The sequence below is a fragment of the Lutjanus erythropterus genome, chromosome 12 (assembly GCF_056507025.1).
Source record: "Lutjanus erythropterus isolate fLutEry1 chromosome 12, fLutEry1.hap2, whole genome shotgun sequence".
NCBI classification, from domain to species: Eukaryota; Metazoa; Chordata; class Actinopteri; order Lutjaniformes; family Lutjanidae; genus Lutjanus; species Lutjanus erythropterus.
Window position 1 is genome coordinate 33,985,084 of NC_139328.1, and position 25,758 is coordinate 34,010,841.

The window sequence follows — 25,758 nt, forward strand, 5'->3', positions numbered from 1 at the left end:
GTCGGTTTTATTTGGTTATTAATCCAGTTCTGTCTTGGAAAGTGGTTATCTACTAGACAGTACAGCTTCAAATGATTGGTGAGGATGCTGGAGAGAAAATGAGAAATCCACTATTTTCTTTTATACTGGTCTATTTTTAAAAACGGTTTAGAGAAGAGGATGTTTCCCTTGGCCCAAAAAATGTGGATCGGTTTCATCACATTTTCAATTTCAATTATTTTTTATCCTCTTTCCTTTAGATCAGTTGAGAGATGTTTTTTAAATGTGTTCCTTCTTAATGTGTTCCATCACTGCAGTCTTCTTGCTTCCGTTGCTAAACCCACAAAAATAAGACACATTTTCCTGTTTTTCTTTTTGTCTCCATGCCCATGTACAAAGCCTTAGAATGCCCACAGAATATGTGTGTGTGTGTGTGTGTAGACATTTAATTTTACTACACAGAGTGCTTAAAATTCTATTGCATATGCACGAGATACAATTCCTTCTCACATTTCCCATGTGCAATGTTTCTTTTGTATTTAGCCCACTCTTAATTTTTTATTGATTAATTTAATTTATTTATCATTTTACAACATAAGGTTGTATAATAAGATGTTAGATTTAGTTCCTTTTATCCCACTAACAAAACAAAACACATACACGAAAAACTATCTACAGCATGGGTAAATAAATAAAGGGGTGCAACAGAGATACATTTTCTTTTTTAGGACTTAAAGAAACTGTAAGATATTGTAATAGTATTGATTAAAGAAGACAGAAATGGTAACTTAATGCAATTCCAGTGTGTGTATGTACCACCTTTGCATAAGTCAGTGCCCCACTCAGGCCATCCGTGTTAAAAAAGGTCGCCTGGTTGGGGAAAACCAAGAGACGCAGCCAGGACTACACAATGACGACAGGACGAGGTTTGTTTTGACAGTGGACCGGAGAGAAAGGATTCATTGCTGAAGATGGTGACTGCATGGGAAGATGAACTGTACCACTGGCAGGTCCCGGACCAGGTCAGGCGATGAGCGGGGTCCGGGTCCAGCCCACCAAGGAAGGTAATGAAAATGTGGTCCACCTTTCTTTGCTGTTCACCAGCTGAGAGAATTAAACGAGGCTACTGCAACACACATCAGTGGAATTTTCAGTGACAGTGATCTTAAAATTGACTAGATGTTTCTGCCTGTTTGACTGACAATATGTTTGTAATCTTGATCTGTGGCTGATTCATTGTGGCCTGCCCTTTTCCAAACAGTTTCTAAGGGCAACTTCCCAGATGGTCCTGGTTCATGCTCTAAGAAAACTAATAGCACCTCCATCCTAAAACGATGCAGTGTGCAAACACGCTAGTTTAGGCAAAGAATTAAGTGAATGTTGCAACAGATTTTGCTCTTGCATCAGTATTGTTGCAATTTAGCTTCCAAAGAGGTGTATTTTCAACCTTCAGATGCCAGGATCTGCTAAAAGCCAAACTGCAGGTCCTTGAACACTTAAAAATTCTGAATGTTTGAAACAGAATCGGGAAACAGGTCATGAATGTTACATCTCTTACTTTTGTGTGGTGTTTTATCCCCCTCCCACCTTTTTTTTTTTTTTTAGTCCAGTGCCTGCAATTTGGCAAGTGTTGACTTTGTAAGTGTGGTTACCATGGCTTTTATTGCAGAGGTCTTTGGTAGGTTTAAGAAAATAAATTGGCAAGTGCTGAAGCTGTAAATGTAGTACTGAGCAAGCTCCTCCACAGTTCATAATGCAGTAGAATAACAGTTAAACATGGGTAGAGGAACACATTATGAGATTACTGGCATTATGGAAGCCAAGCTGCTCTCTTCTTTGGTCATGGTTCTAATTAATTGAAGCGCAGTGCTATGGCGTATGCTGTTATATAAGCGTGTGTGTTAAACATGTATTCTGCCCTTTATAATCCTGTCTGTCAAAATTAGAGGCCGCTTTAAGTGCTGATTATATATTGAGGCATCAATCTGCCTCTGATATGTATTCACACGTCAGGTCTCCTCATTTCTCAGTTTGTTCAATGACAGAAATGTGGGAGGACTAGTCTTGTGCAAAGAAACTGATGCAGCCTGTTTTGAATCCAAAAATACTGAACACACAGGAATCAAAAATTCAACTTGGCTAAACATAAAGACAAAAAGTAGACCTGCCAAAATGTTTAGGAAAATAATGTGACATCTGAGCTAAAGGATTACAGAAATACTAACAATTTGCCCATTATAAATGAGTTTTTTCCTGCAGTATCTACAGTAGATGGGGTCGGGTTTATGAAGTCACTTGATTTTGGTTAGGACAGGGTTTTGAATGTCTGCATTTATTATAAATGATTTTTCTTTTTCTTATTTTCATAGACCAAACTTCTTTATTGTCACCTCAATACAACAAAGTTATTGTCAAGACATAGTAGTAGTTTTGGGACTGAGTCAAGACAGTGTCCAAAATGGACTTAAAACCAAGTCAGTAATAAATCCACAGATACAAAACAGTGCTCAGTATTCACACTGTTGTCTTACTCCTGCTTGTAGAACTTCAGTCACTCAGTAGAGTCCTTTGGATTTAGAAACTTTAGAAATCTGACAGAAATGGAAAACAACACGTGGTGTAGTTAATTTCATCTGCTCTGTATGCTGAGCAGATATTCATTTTTCAGCTTTACAACAAGAGTCATGTTCCTTCAGGAAATACAAACTAAAGATTTCTATATATGTTTTTTGCTAAGATCTTGTTATAACTCTGAAAAATATAATAATATTTAAAACTAAATAGTCTTGCACAATGTTACAAATTAATAACGTTTGGTATCTTTACATACATTTGGCTATATTAACAAAGTTTAAAATAAGGCTGCTTTATTGTACAAAGACACACAGGACTCTATCTTCCACCTGGCAGAAAGCAGCACGCAGGGCAGCTCTCCACTCCACTGACTGGTAAACAGGTCTGCAATTCCTCTGTGGAGGTTGAGAAGCGAAAGTGTAGATAAATCCAGTTTTTAATCCCAAACGTTAAAAAAAAAAATTCTGAGCTCTCCTCTAGATGGTAAAAGGGTCCGTGACTCCACCATGTGTCGCTGCAACAGACAGGTTGAGAAGCAGGCATGTAGATAAATCCACTTTTAAATCTGAAAAGTCTGAAACATATATTCGGAGCCGCCCTCCTGCCAGACCCCGAGCTGTTTTAGCTGTGTAAAACTTGTCTGTGTGTGTGTGACCCATGTGTGACCTAACATCCCCACACCTGCAGGTGCACAGTTGATACTTTTGAGTTGATACATGACATGGGGGGGGGGGCAATATTGGCAGGTGTCAGGTTTGTCCCACCCGAAATGATTCTAAGACTAGCATGACCTGTTTGCTATGCAAGAAATATGTCTGCAAGGAGCATGAACACACTCTCTGCACATCCTAGAAGCTTGACTGTGGGCATAAAGAACTGTTCCATGTTCTGACTGTCTGACTGATGTTCTCATTATGATTTCCTGTTTCATAAATGGGTGAATTTTCAAACATGCAAACCCCCTCACAACACACTAAAAAAACAAACAAAAAACAAAAAAAAACAAAAACAAAACAAATCATAAAGGCTAACAAAAGAGGAGGGGTGAGTGAGACTTTATAGTGACTAACCACAAATATGTTACGAAAAAAGGAGATAAAAATAAGTAAATAAATATGTTTATGAGAGGACAGGGGGGTCACCAACATCAATCAATATGGTTCATTCTGTGAGAGTCATGAATGTGCACCCCAAATTAGAAAAGATTTGGATGAAAGATTTTCAAGATACACTAACTCTAAGACTGAAAATTTGACCTGATGGTGGCGCTGCAGGAAAGGTCACATCATCACCAAAATCAATAGGGTTCGTACTCTTGTGGTCATTAATGTTGTCAGTAAATTGGAGAAGATTTGGATGAAAACTTTTCAAGATAAATTAATTCTAATTAATTTCCTCTAAACCTCTAGTGCCTGATAGTGGTGCTAGAGGACAGGTCAAGGTTTCATTATCAAGGGGTTATTTATGTAATCAACAAATAAACAAAGTGCCTGACACAAAAACTTGGTCAACAATTTTCTGGAAATCATTTTCTGGAGGCAAATATCCCTGGGGTCTGATTGACCCCAAGGGTAAAATGTGTTAGTGATATTTGAGGATGATAGGAGGGTTAAGAAGAACATCCAGGTGTCCAGGTGATTTTAAAGCTTGAAGATCAAACTCTATGACAGGATGATGACTGTAACTATGGAAACTAGTATTGGGAATATCAAAGAGTTGGATATTTCGTGACAGGAGACGTCCTCCCAGTTTAAGAGGGTGCTTTTTCATTTTGCACATGAACATATCCATAAATCACACAAGCTTTCCACTGAGCTGAGTGACAACATGTGCTTTTAAGTTCTGCAGCTGAGGGATTTCTGTGAAAAGACATGGAAATGTCAAATGTAATTTCCTTATGCAGATGTTAAAATGGTATGCAGCAAGCTGAGAGCAGAGTGACCCGGTCATTTCTAATGAATGAAGACCACTTATCCTGACAGAAAGAATCTAAGTAAATCTGATGTGTCGTTTTCTCTGAGTGAGTTTATTACAGATAGCTTAGATTCCAATTTATCTGAATTCATTATGGTACTTTATTTTGCCAGTGTTAAAGGTTTCATCATTTTGTGTAATAGTGTAATATACTGCGTAATTCAGCCAGATACTGAATCTTCGTGGCTCTGCTAACCACAAAGCAGGAGCCCTGCTGAGAGACAGCTGATTAAAGATCTCTAATACATTCACTGCTCCAGTGTGTGTGGGTGTCTCACTAATTTGGGATCCTTATCATTTGTTTACCAGGGCCAGGGTCTATGATTGCAGTACTAATAGAGAATGGGCTCCCATATCCTCAGCTATAATGGAAAATAAGTGGTAGAGAATGCGGAGTCAATTCTTTTTAAAAAGACATGATTAAACTTTGTTCTGGTAATCAGAGTGTATTGAGATGCCTCTGTGTGCACAGCACAGGCACAAACATTTCTCCGCAGGCTGAAAATTAAACTGGACCCGAAACGAAGGCGTGTTTTGTTTACTTTCATCAGGTTTTTGAATAGCGCAGCTCCAAAGCAAGTCGTCTCATGACTGAGAAATCACACTCAAAACTTGATTCACACAAAGCTGTCTTAGAAGTGTCATCTGCCATTCAGCAAAGTGCTCTCACTTGTGAAATTCAATCAAAACTTTGTGGTCATTGTGGTGTCTGAAGTTCCATTTCCTATGTTTCTGCTTTGCTAAGGGAAAAAGCCTCTAGCTGAGCAAAGTGTGAAGAAACAAAGATATGTACATGTTTAGGATAACTGTACTGTATATAAATTATTACAAGGGATTGTCAAGAACTTGGTACCTCTCGGTTCTGAGAGGCCCTTTTCCTGTCTTGAGGAAGTGAGCCCCTCTTCCTGCTTTGAGGAAGTGAGGCCCCTTTAGACAGATCATACTCGGGTGTCCTCTTAGAGAATGCTATATGTATGGGGTTATTTTTGTGGACCAATGGACAACCAAATCTATATTAGTCAAGTTACATGACTTGTGGGCAGAGAGATTCATATTGGCTTCGAATCCTCTCACAGGCAAACCATGGTGCCTGATAGATGCTGAACTTCTTTGTAATAAAACTTCTTATTATATAATCAAGTCGGTGTCAGCGGACGTTTCTTCATCATCTTCACATCAACGCTACCCAATAAACAACAATGACCAAAAGTCAAAGAGTGTGGCAGGCTGAGCAGATGTCCCCTCTCTCAAAAAGAGCCTCATGCTGCAACAAACAACTAAATGTGAGGGGAATATTAATGCTTCATATTGTGTCCATCAGAAGCAGGGAAATCATTTTATTTTACAGTAGATTTAACAATCAGTACTTTGTATTAAATTAGACGAAACCGGAAGCATGATCCTTATTAGACATTAAACAAACAACTAGATACCAAACAACCAACAGCACACAAATAAAACATAACAAGCCTTGTATCAAATATATATATATATATATATATATATATATGTATACACACCCTGAGGGGTGTACTATGAAGCGAGATTAATGGGTTAGCGAGCTATGTTGAGTCTAAAGCCAGGTTTTTTAGTGTCAGGAAGGTGGCTCTCTTTTTACCTGGCTAGATCACCATGGTAACTTATGCTTAACTCATAACCTGGTCGGGAGCAGGTTATGTTCAGAGTTTATGATTAAATCGTATGTAAAACGCACTGTTCTTTAGCTAATTATTGTTCTAACAAGGTTGTTTATGAGCGATATAGCTTTTAAACTGAGGAAAGACATTTAAAATGAAAAGTTGCTGAGCTGTATGTTCGTAATATCACAGAACGAATCCATATAATGTAAAAATGTAACAGCGGCACAAACTGAATGCATCACGCTGTCATGGTAACCTCCGTTTGGTGATGCAGAGTCATTTTTCCCGTTTGCTCCAGATCATATTAACACTTGAAATTGACATGGTGTATAATCCACACACTAAAATAATGATGAAGCAACTACAGACACTTTGAATACTTTTTACTGTTATCTGTTTTGTTTTGGTGATATTGCAGCTCAGATCACTGATTAGAAAATTCATCATCATTTATCACAGACAGTCTTAAATCAGTTACACTCATTTTACGTTGGTTTGGTCAAAAACTTCAGTGATCTCCACGTCTCTGTCATCATAGGACAGTGTCAGACAGACTTCATCATGTTTAAATCTACTGTATGGAGTTTTATTGTTTAATGTGCAGTTTTCATGTTAGAATAAACGGCAGCATTAAGACCACATTTAGTCGATCAGTCATTTTCTGACAGCATTCTTCTTCTCCTGCTTTATTTGCAGCAACAATGTTGCTTTTTGCCGTAATGTATTTTGTATATTTTCCACAGCTCCTAATTATAACAACTTGATGATTTTGACTTAAGTCCAATCGATTAATTTCATGCGGAAGAAGAGTCAAAGCCAGTTATCCCTGTGGTAACACCTCTTTTATGTGAGCGCGCACAAAACCTTAAGATGAGAACCTGGATTAACAAAGCAAGTTGATAACTACCATCGTGATACCCATTATCTCTGATTGCGGTTTTAGGCTTTGTTGATCCAGATCATGCAAAGAAAGCCTGGCTGTGTTGAGCTTGCTTTGTACTATACCCCTCTGGACAAGTCGCCAATTCATCGCATCACACCTATGGGCAATTTAGTGTCACCAATTAACCTAGCATGCATGTCTTTGGACTGTGGGAGGAAGCCGGAACACCCGGAGAGAACCCACGCAGACACGGGGAGAACATGCAAACGTTGGATTAAGTATTTAGGATTTCCTAACCCAAGTTAAGATATGAAAGGCTTGAAACACACATGGCAACTTACCTTGGCTTGTTCCTCCTGTAGGGAGCCTCCGTTGGCCTCAATGTACTCTAAGAGGTCTTTGCAGGGGACTGGTCTCTCCATCACCAGGATGAGCTCCTGGTCCAGATCATACCAGTCCAGCAGGGACACTGGAGCTGACGTCCCCACTTAACCATCTGTTCCAGTCTGCAGTTTCAACATGATGGCCACCTCCATCGCGAGCTGGGTCCCATTCTGGTCCTGAAGCGTCACAGTAAGATGGAGGATGAGGGAAAGAAGTTTGAGAGACTCACAGAGAACCACCATTCATACAGAATACATTCAGCCAGTGAGTGCAGTAAAACAGCAGATTTCAACAGCTTTTGGATGGTGATATACTTCTTTTTAACCATTTCAGGACGTTACTCAAAACAGATACAAGATAGATCTGTAGATGGATGTGTAGTTAAAAGCAAATATATCTCCAAACTTACTTACTTACCTCATGTTTGCAAAAAATGTTGTCTTTAGGAATGTGTTTGATCACAACCTACAAGACACAAACAAGACTTTGGTTAGCACTTTCTGACCACTGTGCATACATGTGTGTGTATGGTGTGTAACACTTACAGGTAAATTATCTGATTTGCGATATCCTGCAAACACAGCTCCACAGCCTCCTTCACCGAGCCGATTCTCTTGTTGATATTTGGCCTCAAAATCAGCTGAACAAACAGATACACATATTTTGTTGAGTCACAATTCTGAAGTACATCATTTCCATGTTACCAAAACTCTAATATTGATATTTCCTGTGTTATACCTCATGTAAATCCTCATTTTTTACTTTAAAATAAAGTCAGACATTAATCACTACTTACCTCTTCGGGCTTCTACCAACAGTTCTAGTTTGATCTGCTGCAGGCTCAGGCTCCTCTGCCTCTTCCTGCTCGGTCCTTCTTCATCAGCGGCGGCCTTTCTCTTCCCGCTCCTCTCGCTAACACCCTCCACAGATGAGTTGCGTCTCTCTAATGGGCCGCTGCTGCTCTCTAAATTAGCACACAACAAAGTTTCACATTTCAAAATATGTCACCTGTCTGTACTTGGCAGCCTTTATAACCTGAATGAGCCAATATAAAACAATCTCCAGACAAATAACTTCAATTTCAATAAAACTATTGCTGCTTTACTAATATCCAATGATGTCCTACACCAGACTATAAGCAGCAGACTGACCTAAAACACTAAAATAATCTAGTAGGTTACACCTACAAATGTTAGCCTATACCTTCTGCTGGCTAATCCCACAGCATGGTCAGCAAGTGATGGTGAAAATATTTCCCACAGACTTAGATTTTTAAGTTTCCAGTTTTGAGCAATTTATTAGCTCATTATACTCTAATTATTGAAACTGCCTAACATGCAACTCTTAAAAACTAAGCATAATCTCCCCTGCTAAGCCTATAGATGACACTGTAATCAAAAAAGATCATAGTTCTAGATCATTACATTAGTCTCACAGCTTTAGTTACTTGTTACTTTTCAGTTTACAGTTTGACATACCTTTCCTGTCCAGGAGTTTGGCGAAAATGTCCATCCAAGAGGTGTTCTGGGGTTCATATTCAGACACCCTTGTCCTCTTGTTGGAGGTCCTCTCATCAGGACTGGCTTTTCTTTTAGTCCCACCATCCTTTCCAGACGCTGCACAATGTTCATTTGTGCCACTCTTGCTGTCTAAAAATGAGAAAAACAGTGGAACATGGATTTATTGTGAATTGTTTCCACTAACTGTATGAAAAGGTATTTTAAACATCTCACAGTACAGATTCAGATCACAGACATCTTATCAGGGTGAGGAAAAAACCTTCAACATCATCAGAGGTCTATCTCGAGGTATTACCTCTGAATTAGTCCCTGCTCTACCTGATAAGTCATGGATAATTTACACAAATGAGAGCAGATTTGTCTGGATTTCTTACTTACCTTGACCTCTGTTGAGGACCAGAGAACAGCCAGTGTCAATCTTTGGTGAAGATTTGTTTTCCATAATAATGTTCAACAAGTTTCCAAAACAATCACTACGCACTAACAAGTCAATGTCCATCCAACACGTCTATCTGTAACTAACTGTCCACAGTTTGTGTTCTTATGCCTGTTGTGCATGGAACACGGAATGTGATGACACGCTCTTAATGACACATCAAAGGACGTGTTCCAAAATGTTCCAAAATTCTGCATAAATTAAGGCTTTTTTTTTTTTTTTTCCTCAAAGCTCAACATGACCTCCTGCAATTTTCAAATCACAGGAGACACAATATTTGTTAAAGGTGAAATGTGTGTCAAAATGCCATTTGTAATTAAATATTGCCATGCTTCTTGGGCTACACAGCATGTTTTACAAACTGAAAAAACATCTTTGTTTGGTACAGATCCCTGCAAAAATCACAATGAATCAATTTAATATGTTTTTCAATGAAAATGAGATTAATAATGTAAAAATTATCACTCACTCTAATACTGCATATAATAATATAACAACAATATCGCAATTGCAGTATCAGTTTTTAACAGTTTTTTCCTGTTTTTATACACCATTTTCAGATTGAATGGGCCTCTGTTGTCAAAGGTTGTCAGTCTGTGCACTGCATCCAAGGAGGAGTAATAACAATGGTGACCGCTTTACACACAACTGTCAAAGCTGTTTTAGGTCGACTAAACAAGAGAAGTGTATAGATCAGCTCAGGTTGCAGTATAGAAGTTACTTAAAGGCGGTGTGTTGTCTTTGCTACTACAGAAAAGAAATGAAAGTCCTCGTCTATGTACGCAGCAGTTTATGTAATGCAGCGGCAGAGCTACCGTTAGCCAATTAGCAGCCACAAGCTAATCTCATGTCAGTCAGTGACCAGCAGAAAATGCAGTTGATCAGCTGATCGCGTTAGCTTCTCTACCCCAGGCTTCTGGAAGGGTGTACTATGAATCGAGATAGCTCCGCAGTTCTAAACCATGCTTGGGGCTCTCTGGTTTTAGACTATTTTATCTGTCTTTAGCCTAAATTGTAGCTGCTAACTCGCTAAAGTTAGCTTGTCACAATCTGGACGAACTCTGCTGTGATTAGTACATAAAGACACCATGGTAACATTACAGGGACTTCAATGGCAGCAAACACACACCCTTCACCCCGCACACACTCACTCTCATAATAAAGCCATAGACTGTGGGGGAAAAAACAAAGTATGCGGTCACAGCAGCGCACCAGTGTAGACTCAGAATGACAACAGTGATTGGTTATGGAAAATTGAATCCCCCTTCCCTCTGTGAATTTGTTTTGAGTGAAGACAATGTCAGGATATCAGGCTAGCAGGCTGCTAACATTCATCTCTGAGGACATGAACAAACGGCGCTGAGGAATGCCTGAAATGCATTCATCATCACGTTTATCAGAGGTTTAGTGTCGTCTTCATAAGCCATGGGACAACTTTTTAATTACCCTCCCATGTCCCTTGCCTTGTCTGGATGTCTCAGTCTCCAACATACTTTGCTATTTTTCAAAACTCTGCCAAAATAAGAGGTAAAATGATCTGTGTGTTACTGCACACCTGCAGCAAGGTCCATTCACAAGCACCAACAATGATTCTTTTCTCTCTAACCTTTGATATCTGTGTCGTTTACATCTGTGCTGCCTTTTTTCTTCCAGTTAGCTCGAACTAGACACCATTTCAAGGTAGACAGTACATCAGGATGACACAGTGATGGCAGAGTGTCTCAAGGTGAAGTGTTGCATATTGTGGGTTTCAATCTTTCAAGAATAAACCTTTGAGTGTCTAAAGGGATGAGTCACCTTGTTCCTGTCAATGGGTACTCCATATTGCTTGTGCCTCTTTTTGAAGTGAATATTCTCATGATAAAAAGGAGAGTGAAGTATTTAAGTCTGTGTTTGTCAAAATCCAAGCAGGAATCACTTTTCAGACACAGAGACTATTTGAAATACAGCAGTTTAAACAATAATACAGGGGTTTCTGCACATCCATGTAGATTTCTCATTCTACAACTGGACTCTTCAGAAGGAGTTCCTTTTTTCATCAGTGCTGACCCAGACAAATTTGCAGCAGACTGTCTCTAAACCCTGAAGAGAGCCCACTCCATAATCAGCACCCCATCATGATAATCAGCGCTCATCACTTAGCGACTTTCATGATGTTCTTGTCCTTGTCTGCAACAAATCGATCCAGATAAAAAAAAACAAAAAAACAAGGCTGGGTCAAAACTAGATAAGACTTTTGCTTATTTTTTTTGTTAAATGTAGTTTCTTTAACTATACAAAGTCAACAGATCACTATGCCCTGGCACAGACCACTAAAGTTAGCTCTACAAACCATGCCACCTGTAGATTATTTTTATTTTGCATCATTGCACGCCTTCTTCCCAACATCAACACAACAAAGACAAAATAGATGTAAGAGATGTCATGAGGAAATGATATTTCCTTTATGTGTCATGCTGATTACCATCTAATGGACATTTGTAGAATTATCACCTGAATTTTACAGAGGGCTTCAATATTTTTCCCTCAACAGGGGTCCACTCAAGGGGACATTACATGACATTCTGTCTCCATCACTGCTTCTTACTGTTTTGAGTAGGTTACACACAGTAACCATGAGGAACACCAAGTTTCACTGCTGAATCTCACTGGCTCATTTTTGGTCAGAAGCTTCAAGGAGAGTACTTTTTTTTTTCTTGAATGAAAATGACTTTTTCCTGTCATGATTTCAGTGTGCACGCAGCAGCAGCTTCGGGTAGCCAGGTGGAAGCAGACAGGTTACATTGAGGCAAAGAATCATGGAGTAAAGTTTTTAAAAATGCAACAAGACATTTGAGGATGTCACTGTAGGCTTTTAGAAACACTTCACAATTATCGCACATTCCATGGGCCAAATAACTAATAAATTAATTGAGAAAATAATCAACATATTAATCAACAATGAAAATAATCAATAGTTCCAGCGAGCAACTCGTATTAGAATAAATAGCTGCCGTCCTGAGTCTGGTGACCACTTCTCATGCTCCTTTCATGGCTAATTCCTGTGATTCCCCATTAGCCAAGAAAACTGCTGGCTGGAGGTTCTGCCTTTCTTTTGACCTCAGTTTGGCTTCTATGAAGCTGTAAAGACGGAGGTTTTCTCTTCATCATCTTGACTCTCAGCAGGAACAGCAGTGAATGGGAATCTGGTGATGTCAGCCTGCCTCGGTCCATTAAGCTGCTGTCCCTCCTGGCTGGTCCAGAGTTCCACCTGTTCCTCTTTTATGTGTAGCAGCTCTGGGTCCTGCTGGTCCATGCTAGGGCTCCACGCAGGGGGAACCTCTTCTTTAATCACCAACAGCTGCTGGATAGCTGTAGGGAATCACTGGAGGGGATTTGTAACTAATTAAAAAATAAAAATGAATAAGAACTAATCAATGATGTGAAAGATGGAGTTTCCCCGACAAACTGCCCATCTTTACTACCAAGTACCAATTCACGTTAAATCAATCGGTACCAAATTTCGATATGCATTTGGGCGAGAGAGTGTAGAGAAAAAGAGAAAGAGAGCGGCGTTGGAGGGAGACTGACAACTTCATCAACACTTTACCTTGTTGGAAGCTTTTATACTGTAATAAGTGTCTTGGCTGGCTTAGCATTATTACCTTAGTATTAGAAAACCCTAGTATTCCAGTATACCAGTATTTGTGAATTGCAGACTATTAACGGGGAAATATTACAGTATGCAAGCACAGTGGTGGTAACAACAACAGCATAACAGGAAGGAAATCACATGCGCTTCCTCTGCGACACAAATAACAGCGTTGCCCTAGAGACAGGTTTAAGACAGGAGAAGGATGGATTTTATTTTGTGTGGTGTGTAAAATGCTCTAAATAAATAACACAATAACTGAAATGAGAACAGGTGAAATTCAGGACAGGTAGTTGGGAGTGGAGTGTCCAAAGAATAAAGACAGGATAGACATAAAGACAGTATCCTGGCACAGGTGACAGATTAATATGTTCTTCATAATGTCACTGTCAGGCGCTAACCTGGTTATCTGCATATTTTGTCATTTTGTTTTGGGTTTTCTTCATAAATCAATGCTATCGGTCACCCTTTATATGTCTGTCTGAGAGTTTTACAAATATTTAATGAATGAAGAGTACCTTAAAAAGCTGCAAACTTTGACTGAGCAGCATTCTTGTACTTTTACCCATCTTCTTTTTACACAAGTATCTGTACTTCTACTTGAGTAAAGAAATGTGTGTACTTTTACCAACTGTGATCAATGTTCTGTGCACTTTAATATTATAATTTCATCTTTCCTGTTTTGAGCAAAAGCTCCAAAAAGATTTAGCTTCTTTGTGGAATGCCCCCCAGGTGCACTCCTCCATCATTTACAAATAAAGCATATTTTGTTAGAATTTTTGTAATCCTGAGCCTTTTTGGTGAAGTTACTTAGAAGGGAGTGTGGTTTTATTCTCACCAGAACCAGTTGCCTTTGCTTTTTGATGAAATATTACAAACTCCCCCCCCAAATCTCAACTTTTTTTGTGCAACTGTCACTTTCATTTTTAAAAACATTGCAACATGCATCACAGTCTTTTAGAAAAGCTGCATGAAGTCAGGCATTTTAAGCCGCAACAGTCAAAAACCCGGCAAAATCCTGGAAGGACTAATATTGATATATTATATAATCAGCCAGATGAATACAACAATATTAACAGCACACCTTATGGTCTACTGTATCCTCTGTTGAGGAGCTGCATTAAAACCCCAGTGACACACACACAGATATATAGCGCACATACTGGAGCAGAATCCAGCTCCAGCTGAGCCACAAACTAATAAACGTGAATTTCAAATTGTTTGGACCTTTGCCAAGAGCAAAGTTTTCATGGTTTAGTGTGTTTTTTAGAGTAAGGGTGCGTCTTGTGGGACAGATGCAGTGAGCAGGAGATTGTTCAGTAAAGAATCGCCTGCAGCCATCGGCTCAGTGTACATTTATGAGACACTAAAGGGAGAAAGAGATGGGAGGACAGAGGCAGCGATGCTGAAACAGAGGCAGAGAGGGGCAGAGATGTGTGTGCAATAAGTTCATCTCTCGTTCTCTGAGTGTGTGCTTGTAGGTGTGTCTGGTGTTTGTCCATCCTTAGGTGCCTTCAGGGAACAGCACAGCAGAGCGTATAGAGAGCCTATTGGCATTTCACAGTTCACTGCTTCCTCTCCTGCCAAGCACAGTGTCATGAAAAAACTAAAGTCTCTAAAAAATAAAACAGCTCAAGCTGTCCTCTTCCTCTGCTTCCTGTTTTTTTTATATTGTGTAGTTTAGTTAATGACTACAGGTGCTAATGATGATGATGATGGTGATGATGGATAAACAGATGTGGCAAAAGTACGCACATTCTGTACTTTGTAAAAATACAGATGTTCAAAGAAGACTGGAAAAGTAGAAGTACAGTAACTTCTTTACTCATGTTAAAGTGAAAAGGTACAGGCTCTGAAATGTACTCAAAGTATAAATCTAAAAAGAATCCTTCATTCTACCGGCTATTTCAGTGCAAAGCCAAATTCCTGTCACTCACGTATTCGCGCAAGTTGAAAATATTCAACTTGACTGAAAAATTTCCATCTATCACAGGGCTTTTGCCGATCATTGTGTGGAGAAATACTGACATGCAGCTGCTGAAAGCTGGAACAGAGAGCTGAAGACAGGCCAGAGCTTCTGGAGGAAGAAACACCAGAGCCACCATGGTTTTGCTCTGATGTGGACTCCTTTACTGGCAGGAGGAGAGTTTATGTTTCAAAATTTGATTTATCTTCACTCCTGCTTCACAACCTGTCTGCAGCAGCGACACACTGAGGAGTCACTGACCCGTTTACTGGTGAGAAGAGAGCTCGGAGTTTGTTTTTTAACTTCTGGGTTTAAAAAGTGGATTTATCAACATTCTCGCTTCTCAACCTGTCTGCAGCAGTGACCCACATAGCTGACCTTGCTCAACCATACACTGTCCGCAAATAAGTCTCTATGTCCCTGTTGACTGCTGACCGCAAGAATAAACACACACGCACACGCACACACACAGACAGTGCTGGTGCTGGGGCCACTGCTCACTAACTGTTAGCATATTGCTCACTAGCTTATGGCTGCCTGTTTGATGTGAATAAACACACTTGCACGAGTCACACAAATAACTGCAAACGTTCCCAAAATGATCTGTCAGTCAAACTCATGTGAGGCAAACATTTGCTGCAGTTTTGGTGGGACCACAACATAAGACCTCCTCTCCATTATGAAACATGAAGTAGAAGGTGTTTAAGCCTCATGAACATTTTCATGTTTTGAAGCCATAAATTTGACTCATTGTGTGTATCAAGCTGCAGTTACAGCAGTGCAGTGCTGTTTATAATAGTGTATAAGCTGAATGGACAGGCTCAGTTACATGACGGTGAATGTGTCTCCCTGTTGTTCTTTTACAGACTGTGCCAGCTTTTTCATGCTTAAAAGTAGAGAAGTTAATCCAGCAGGCTGCTTGGAAAACATTCCCTGCGGTTCGTCCAAATGTCTCCAGCAATAGATCGGTGCTTTAAGGCCCCGGTAGTATTCTTAAGCTCAGCTTTCATATAGGTATATCACTGCAAAATGTAAGACTTCCATTAGAATGCATCTGGACAGGTTTCTTTTGGGAGACATTTTTTGCTCTTACATTTGGAAAAATATTTCATTACTGTTTGGAGGCCAGCAGTGAGAAAACAGACCTTGAAACTGTTTTTTACCCATTGTGAAGCTGGACTGAAGACTCACCAGGGGAGAATTCAATTTTAAGGGAGACAAATTCTGGCTCTATTGTGTGAGCAGAGTTTGGTCAAGATGTTCCTGTCAGTCTCCCAATTAATAGCCATGCTTTTGGCTCTTGGCAACACTACTTTTAAATATATTAAAGATGCTTTGTGGATCTGAGATGGATGATGATATATTTCCTAACCATAAATTAAAGATACCCTGTGGAGTTTTTGAACATGAGTGGTGCAATGGAATAGTGTTCCTACAATAAGAAACACACTGAAGGGATAATTCAGTTTATTTGAACTGGGGTTGCACTGATAGTTAAAATAATTAAAAAATGAACATCAGTTTAAGTGTCGCTACATTTAGAATATTTTCACTACTTACCTTGGTGTCTGACAACCTTTTCTGAGGCAAAACTGCTTAGATAAGTCTCTCTGTCCAAACCTACCAAACTCCAGCTCTTGGAAGTTGCTGGTCTACCACCGCCTCGATGGATTGGTCGGTGTGACTTCATTGAAACAGAACTAACCCTTTAAAACACTAAAGTCACACAATAATACAAAAGAACTAACCCATCAGGGCAGTAGTAGATAAGCAACTCCTGTGTTCCTTGAAGTAAAATCACTAATTTTGCCTATGGAGTTTGCCTGGTTTGGAGAGAATGGTATTTGGCTTATGTAACAGTGGTTTCCTATTAGAAAATGCTGTCTGACAGCCTAGGTAGGGCCTTTTTTGTCTTGCTTTTTAAAGTTTTTCTGCTGGACGTGTACACGGCAATACATTTCTGTGCTACCGTGCAAGGACCCCTGTCTGCTTCTTCAAACTGGAGCCATGCCAGTTGGCATCTATTGTAGGTAATATTTAAATAATCTGAACTACTCCTTTAAGCTAGCAAACATTGATGGAGACAAAACATGATTTAAATATTAAAAAACAGACTTTGCAAATGTTTTATAAAGAGGAAAATGCCTTCAACAGAATTATTAGACCTCAAGGATGCATACAAATGTGTTTTGGTGAGAAACACTAAACATAACTTGTGTTTGTTTATAAGAAAACTCCACAGGGTACCTTTAAAACTCTGTGTTTAATGATGCAGTTTTAGAGATATTTGTTTGCATTTATGGAAAGATGCAGTGTTTGTGGAGCCTTGGTATTGTAGAAATTTGTCACTATGGTTACTTACACTTCATTATCATCAGAAAAACTGATGTCAGACTCGGTTTGATTTATGATTATCTAACACTTTGGAGGCTGAACTGCTTCGGCCCACCAGTGACCTGACAGCAGTGTATCTGCTTTTCAGACTTATATAATCTATTCCACAGGGTTGTACCTGGCAAACTGGTCCGGGGCTGCTCAGTGAAGCTGATTCTCAGGCTACATCCACACGAATATGTTTTCATTGTAGAGCACCATTATGAAACAAAAACGATTTCTGTCGAGATGAGTGTTCTAGCACCAGTTTAGAAACAATTTCCATCCATACTAACACACCTGAAAGCACATCTCACATGATCTCTCACATACACTGGGCATGCATGTAAACAGGGAGCAGATTGTAATGATGAGGCAGGGAAATGTGACAGCTCTACACAGAGTCTTCCCAGATGATGGTATTTTATTAAAACATTTTCAGTTGCATTGTGTTTGTGTCTTGCTTTTCCATCTCTGTATTTTCATAGTTTTTTGTGTTTTTCTTAATGTAACATCGATTCCATCAATGTACAAACTCAACTACCATAAAATATACTCCAAGTTCATACTTGCCAATGATGCTTACATCCTACATACATATGCATTTTTTATTTAGCCTATTTTTTACACTGTTTTACAGCATTACACCTTTTTTGGTTGTGCAGATAAAAACAAGAAAGCCCTTTTGTAATGTGTCCTATGACATACAGCAACTGTATGCAAATTAACATAATATTTAAATTCCTTTTAGTAGCTTTAACTGATTATACAATCAGTGTTTAAAGGGGCAATGTGTAGCCACTGCATGTGTATATGCAATACATATATAGGCCCTGAATGCATAAGAAATGCATGGATATAGCTCACAAACATTTGAGAGCCTGTGGTAGAAGTGAGACAAGAAATCTAATACTGGTGTGAAGAACTTCTAAGATTGAGTACAGAGACTTTCTTCCTCTGTCCTCACATAATAAAAAAGTTTTAACTGGATAAAGAAATGACATCAAAAAAGCGAACTCAATTTTTTCCATTTGTCCTCAGGAGCACCTTTTCTGTTTGCTCTCTGACTGACTGTGACTGAACATCCATCTTTTTCTTTTTCTCTTCTGGACAAAAACCCACTCAGCAGTTTGCAGACAGAAAGCGAGCAGCTGATCTGTAACCAAATCAAAGTCCTCTGCTGCTGCTTTATTCTGCTCAACATAACAGAGAATCAATTTTGTGAGAGCAAAAGCGTCTATACACCGAAACAAAAGACATCTAGATGGTTTACTGGCACAGCTACAGGGCTAAAGTGGTGTATGATATGAAAACTTACAACTCAACCACAACAGACATTGATAGAGTGTAACAGTGCAAAAACTGTGATTTCCTCTGGTCCACACATGCAATCAACACTACATGTAATTAGTAAGAAAATAATGTAATTCTAAGAAAATATCTAAAGAATGGAGTTATCACTGTATCATGAGATTGTGATACATGCAAATATTTGTGGGTCATTTTGTGCTGTTTTTAAACCCTCAACTGCTAGATAGCAGTGCTGTTACCCATCTTCCTTTTCTGATTGCATAAAAAAGTTAACTTTTTGTAACTAAAATGTTTTAAATGTGTTTATTTGTTCTACATGTATACAATGACAGTTTTCATAAAATTAAATAAAAAAAAATGCAACATATCATCTTGCTTTCAGTATCACACTATATAACTCCTGATGCATATCATATCACCCTAGTTTTGCCAATACACAGCTGATGTAATTAAACACAATGTGATATCACTCTCAATAACACCCGTGTTTATAATGCATTATAAAGATTATTTTGGGGGGCTTTTGTCTTTATTTTTTGATAGTGACAGCTGAAGATATGACAGGAAAGAGGGAGAGAGAGAGAGGATGAAACGCAGCAAATGAACCAGCAGCCGCTGCAGAGGACTAACAGCCTCAGCACATGGGGCACCCCTATAATGCATTACAAACATATTTATGTGTCATAATACACTCAAAAATCAAAATACAAATTTCTGATTAGTTAAATACAATATTCTAAGGTAATTTTTAAATCCACACAATCATTTTTAACTTAATATTTCAAGCCATTGTTTTTTTGTTTGTTTTTTTTTTCTTAAATAATCATTTAAGAGGTTGGATAATGTACAGTGAGCAGGTCATTATTGCAAAATAAACCCCTTCAGGATGGTGCAAGACCCCGTCCTGCATCACCTGTCAGTGTTTATTTCACAATAATGACCTGCTCACTGTATAAATAGCTCTGAATAACTATAGTTATAAGGGGGGTGAACGCTCTATCAACCAAACTATGGGAGCAGCCCCAATAATCACGTCCTTTTGTGATGATTTTATGATTTATTTATAAGATCAAGCATCATAATGCCTCACAATTCCGGGCTTTTTTTTTTTTTTTTTACATGGCTCAACTTAAGTTTATAGACTGTAAGAATGTTAATAAACATCATACAAATTTCTTATAATTTTTAAAATAGCATTTTTACTGTGTTTAACTAACTTACCTAATATGTCATGAGCTATGTCAAGGGCTTTTATTATGCATTTATTAACAGTTAACTATGCATTTTGGGGGTACCAGGTCTAAACTGTGAACAGTGCTGATTAAGGTTAATTAATCTTTTATTATGCACTTGTTAACTAGCCTGACATGTCAGATGGTTTGTTACACAGAGCTATTTGGGAAGTCGTCCTGAGAAAATGTTTGGAAAAGGGCAACGACTGGATGAGACATCTGTCTATCACCTCTACCACGGGCTAACTTCAACCAATCGGATGAAACTCAGTACTGTTCTTTGCTCTTCTTTCAATGAAGAAATACTATCCAGTCCTGATATAACTGATGCTATCACAGTATCTACTTTAACCACATCAGGAGCTGCCAGAGTTTGTTTGAGATAAGTCACTTCCATGGATGCTTCTCGCTGTCATCACACCTAAAACCACACCCATAGCTGCCAGTAGTCCCACCTAGGACACTGATTGGCTGCACCACTTTTGTTGTGGACACAAATTGATAACTTGAAGCCTGGCCAGGTGGACTCTTGCATGATCTCACGAATTCAGCTGCCTCATATGGGAACTTGTTAACAGTAAACCATGACCTTTTTTCAATTATTAGCATTTTGAGGCTTTTTGCCTTATTGGACAGTGACAGCTGCAGAAAGACAGGAGAGGAGAGACAGAAAGAGAAGATGTTTCAAGCTGGATCTGAGTGTCTGATTACTGTAATGAATCACTGATGGATGCTGTGGTTTGTGGTAATGAGATGTGAATGTGAACTAGACCATCAGTGAACTTTTGTTAACACATTCACATTTAAGTGTGCACTTGGCATTTAACATCCATGACAACAACACCTCCAGCTGCTCCGATTTATCTTCAGCGAGCAGAGAAAGCACATTCCTTTTTCCTGAAATTCCAACCCCCAGTAGATGTCACAAAGAATCAGACACGTGTTTGGTTTTTTCCAGGGAAAAAGTTTAATCCTTGTCATAGTGAACATGGTGAGTCCAGAGCTGCTGTAGTGATCACAGCTGAGAGACAGACGGCTGCTTGATACATGAAAACAAAACACCAGAGATCACAGCCATGTTTGGGTCACATGTTGGACATACTGCACAGAGGCTACTCAAAAACAAGAGATTTGGATATAGGCTACTGACTGAACTTCTGCTCATCACTATCACAATGCATTGTTAGTAGCTAACATGATTAAAGGGAAACTCCACTCAGTTTGGAAAACCATATACAGTATTACTGGTCCAGGACAACCCAATCAATATTTGTTAAGTCAAATATCAATCCTCAGAGAGCCTGTTTACACCTGTTATTAACATGTGTCTTAGGTAATCTGACCACAAGTGGACAAAATAGAAAAACTCCCCTTTTCCTTTACACCACCTTTAAATGTGAATCTTACCTGCCAACATTTAACAGCAGTTTGGACGCATGGTTTCAAGGGATTTCACTTAAATTTGAGAGCTGCAATGACTGATTGAGTAAGCGCTTAGTTGTCAGCTATTAAATTAATCTCCAATCATTTTGATAATCAATTAATCATTGGGAGTTTTTAAGGAAAAAAGGTAATAATGCTCTGATTATTAAATGGGAATATAAACACTGATCAACATTTTTCACCATTTTCTTTTCTGGACCAAACAAATAACTGAATATATTTAGAGAAAATACTAGAAAAAAAGAAAATAATCAAGTGATTAATTGACAAAGAAATTAGAAGAAAGATAAGACATTTTATTGACGGTAAACGTAAAATTTTACAGTAAACACTAATCAATATAAGATGACTGCCCATGGGGAAAGACGCCCCGACTCCCTCATAAGATATGTAATTTTGTGAGTTTTGAGTGAGGAGAAACTTTATGAAAAGCTGCCTATAACAAATTCTTAATGTTTTGGGCCTTCTCGTAAATTTGGCAAATGTTATTTACGAAGTTATTTCCTTCTTTGTGTAAAAACATCATGTCAGTTGGTCCCATCATGTTCGCTACAACTGTTGGGCTGCCAGTTAAGACTAAAAACATATTTACTCTTTACAAACAGAAATGATGTTGCTACGTGTTTATTTGCATATAGAGCTGAGAAATTAGGTTCGAACACAAGTGACGAACATGGGGATGCACTAAGAATTTTCATACTCAGATTTGTCTTGTGATTGGATCACCCAAGACGACTGTTAATAACAGGTGTAAACAGGCTCAGAGTCACATGTGCCTTTTTGAGTTGCGAAAACAGCTCTACTTCTTAAGCTAAATGAACTATTTTCAAATGGAATCATCTGAAAAAATGCACTGACAGAAAGACAAAAGCAGTTAAGAGTACATGGGCTTGTCTTAAACCAAAGTAATAACATGTATAAGCTTAATTTGAGTGGGATTTCCTTGTAATTCTGTGGCAGTGAAAAGTAGCAACATATTCTGGGGAGTTTTCAAGGAGCAGACATACACAGTTGGCCCACTGCATCATGTTTTGTTCAGCAAACTGAAAGCTACATTCTTAACAATGTTAACATTTCAGAAAATTGCACAAAACGTCAGACTCAACATTTCAACTGCGACTTTAAAACATAACATTCATTTTCAACATAGTGTTTTGCATGATCAGACAAAAAACCGTGATGCTGCAGCTTGAAATCTCCCACTAGCATAGAAAACTAAACCCAACAAAAATCTAGAATTGCCATATCAATGAACATTAACACCAATATTCAGGTTAGGACCTGTTTGCTCATGAAAATGTGGTTTAAATAATGCATACCAACAGCCTCGTACGAGCAGTCGCTTGCCCGTCAATACGGCGATGCATTTGTTCCACACACAATTTAAAGTGCAGAGCTGTGATGAACTGTGACACAAAGAAAGTAACACGTCGTGTCGCATCTGTGACATAAATCCGTCATTCTCGGCGTGAGGCCTGAAATGTCTGATTCCCAAGTTGACCTGTGATGATTTTACAGTTTTCCCCCATATCTGAAAATTTGAACACCCATATAAAATATGATAAAAAAAAAAAAAAAAAAAAGATACTCACAGTGCAAAAATTTTTGAGAAGATTCATTCAAACCAATTTGACTCAAACTGTCTCCACTTCTGTTTCACACCGAGCTGAGATCACTTATATATGGAAGCTCATTTCCACCAAGGAAAGAAAAAAAAGTCAGAGTAAAAAAGTCAAAACTATCAAATAAAAAGTTATAATTATGAGATAAAGTCAAAATTATGAATGAATTTTAAATATATTTACTTTTTATCTCATAATTTTAACTTTTTATCTCTGAACTTTGGCTTTTTATCTCATAATTGTGACCTTTTTCTCACTTTTTTATGACTTACCATGGGGATATTTTTTTCTTTCAGTGGTAGTAATGTGCCTCCATACTTATATGACCAGGGACCACACAGAAAACTGAGAAAAAGAGGTTGCTGCACTACAACTGTCCTCCAGCAGGTGGTGCCATTACACTGCGCTGCATATAATGACATACAGAAATGATACAAAACAAGACCTGTGTTTCACAAACCTCATGATTGTATGAACAAAAATATCTATCACAGACTACCACAGAGGGAGATGTTCCTTTAGCAATGCATATAGTTGAAAATATGTTAATGTGGTCCATTCTTTGAAATACGATCTGTCATAGTCCACTGTCATGAGAACTATTTGGAGTTTGTTGCAGGGCAGAGGTCAGACTCTGATGCTAGACGCATGTAAGTGAATTCCAGTCAGAGAAACTGGGTTTAATTCCCCATTTAAATGAAAAAAAAAAGCTCTGTGATTTTTGCTGTCAGGGATAATACAGGAAAAACAAAACTGAAATCCTCAGGTTTTATGTACTCTGTCCTTTGGCAAAAGAACGCTGTCCATCCATCATGTTAAAAATCACGCCCAACAGTTTCTAGTAAACATTTCTGAGCTGAACTTGGGCCTTGCTACTTAAATAGATGACTAAAAAATGCTTCAGTTCTGTTATAAAATATTTATAAAGTTGATCAAACGTGACACCAAGCTTATTATCTGCATCATGGGGTTGAGCCTCGCTGCAGCCCCTCTGTTCAGGCCGTGCTTCACAAAAGAGACTGTAAAGGAAGCTAGTTTACTAAATGGATTATGTTATGAGATGAGTGCGCTGAAATCATCTGTGTCCACAGTACATCGCTGGCTTCAGTGTTCAGTGCCAACACATAAACTAATGGATTTTATCATCTTGGATATAAACACAAGGGTTCCCACATTTTTGTAGAAAAGGAGAAAGTAATCTAGTATTTTAAGAAGCATGTTTGTATTATATTTCAATTTCCAGTCTCAGAACAAAATGGACAGCAAATTACTACAATTAACGCCTCCTAAGCCCCACCCCTTTTTGCTCTGTGCTGGTGACAGTTGGGTCAGCTTGGTACCCGCTGGAACATCAGTCAACTTTCTCCTTTCCTGCGCGATACTATGTGCTTGTTTATGTTAAAAAGAAAACCAAATTTTGAAGATGGCTGGGAGAGCTGTAGTGTTATTTACATAATCACATCTTAGTTAACTAACGAGCTAAGAATTTGTCTTGTAGATTGTAGATTATCTAGCTAGCTAACATTAGCTATCTGATGTAGCTACTATTGATGAATTGATGTAGATTAGCAAGCTAGTTAGCTCATGTTTTGCTACAGAGCAAACCACTAGCTAACTGATCTACATCAATCTAGTTGGCTAGCATTTTCTACAGATCAAACACTAACTAGCATTTTAACTTTAGCTGCCTTAAGATGTGACTGCATGGATGTCACATTTACAGGTACCCCAGCAACGTCTTTTCAACATCTTCAAAATATTAATCATCATGAAAAATAGACTAGCCTAGCATTTAGCATATCTAAGTATGGGTAGCAAGAAATTAAGTTGACTGAGGTCCCAAAAGGGGTGGGACTTGAAAAAGTTAATTAACTTCAAGTTTAAGATGATACTCTATAATTTTCTTATTGTCAACAAATCCCACACGCAGACCCAAACCAACAATGAATGTTTCTACTAGCAAGTATTCAGTGTATCAAAGCATGATATATCTTCTTCCTCTGTGCCATAGAGCTCCACTGTAGTCAAAAACTATTAAATACACATCAATGAGCCACACTGTTGTACTGGCAAACATGTTCCTTCATTACCATGAACACACAAACTGTAGTTTATTTGGACTAAATCCCATATACACAATCCCGCTGCCAGACATGTTCTCTGGAGCAGCAAAATTAATCCACCACTGAAAATAGTCCAACAAATACACTGTTTCCTGCTGTTTGAGTAACATTCATTAAAAGAAATACAGTGACCAGCTGTTTTAGGTAGTCACTGAGTCCTTCGTAAAAAATGAAATGATAAACAGCAGTTATGAGACTTCAGCAGGAATGAATGGGCTTGGGGCTAAGTACTGCACACACAAACATACTGTTGGTTTTGGTTTTATGTGAGATTTGTTGAAAATAAACATTTTAGACCACTTTTGAGATAAAGCTGGCCACATACTATCAAAGGCAGTAAATGACACTGTTAAGGTCTGTCAGATAATCTAACAGGATCTACAACAGTGGGTCAGAGTGTCTGTTGAAAGTGTACTCAAGCCTTTACAATTCAGCACTGAAGCCAATTATAAACAAGCAACACATCTGGATGATTTTGGTGCCCAAAACCATCTGACTGAGGGGTTTGATTTTGAATTTTGAAAAGTGGGTGTGTCACAACAATCATAGCATGGCAGACCACGGTGTTTTTAATTAGCTAACTAAGACATTTTACTGTATCTCTGTGCTACTAAAAGTTGAGGAATTTGGTTTCAGCCAAAGCACAAAGTTGAATATTGGCTTGATA

At 38.5% G+C, this 25,758-nt stretch overlaps 2 protein-coding genes across 2 annotated transcripts in view; one reads left to right on the forward strand and one right to left on the reverse strand.

Annotated features, from left to right (window-relative positions):
- LOC146318283 (uncharacterized) overlaps positions 1-7,472 on the reverse strand; it is a 151,375-nt gene extending 143,903 nt beyond the window's left edge. The window contains exon 1 of the mRNA XM_084732525.1: positions 7,392-7,472. Coding sequence (XP_084588651.1) covers positions 7,392-7,472 — 81 coding nt within the window. The remainder of the gene's footprint in view (positions 1-7,391) is intronic.
- Positions 1-25,758, forward strand: part of LOC146318286 (uncharacterized) — a 228,298-nt gene that overhangs the window by 122,611 nt on the left and 79,929 nt on the right. The gene's annotated exons all lie outside the window — the stretch shown is intronic.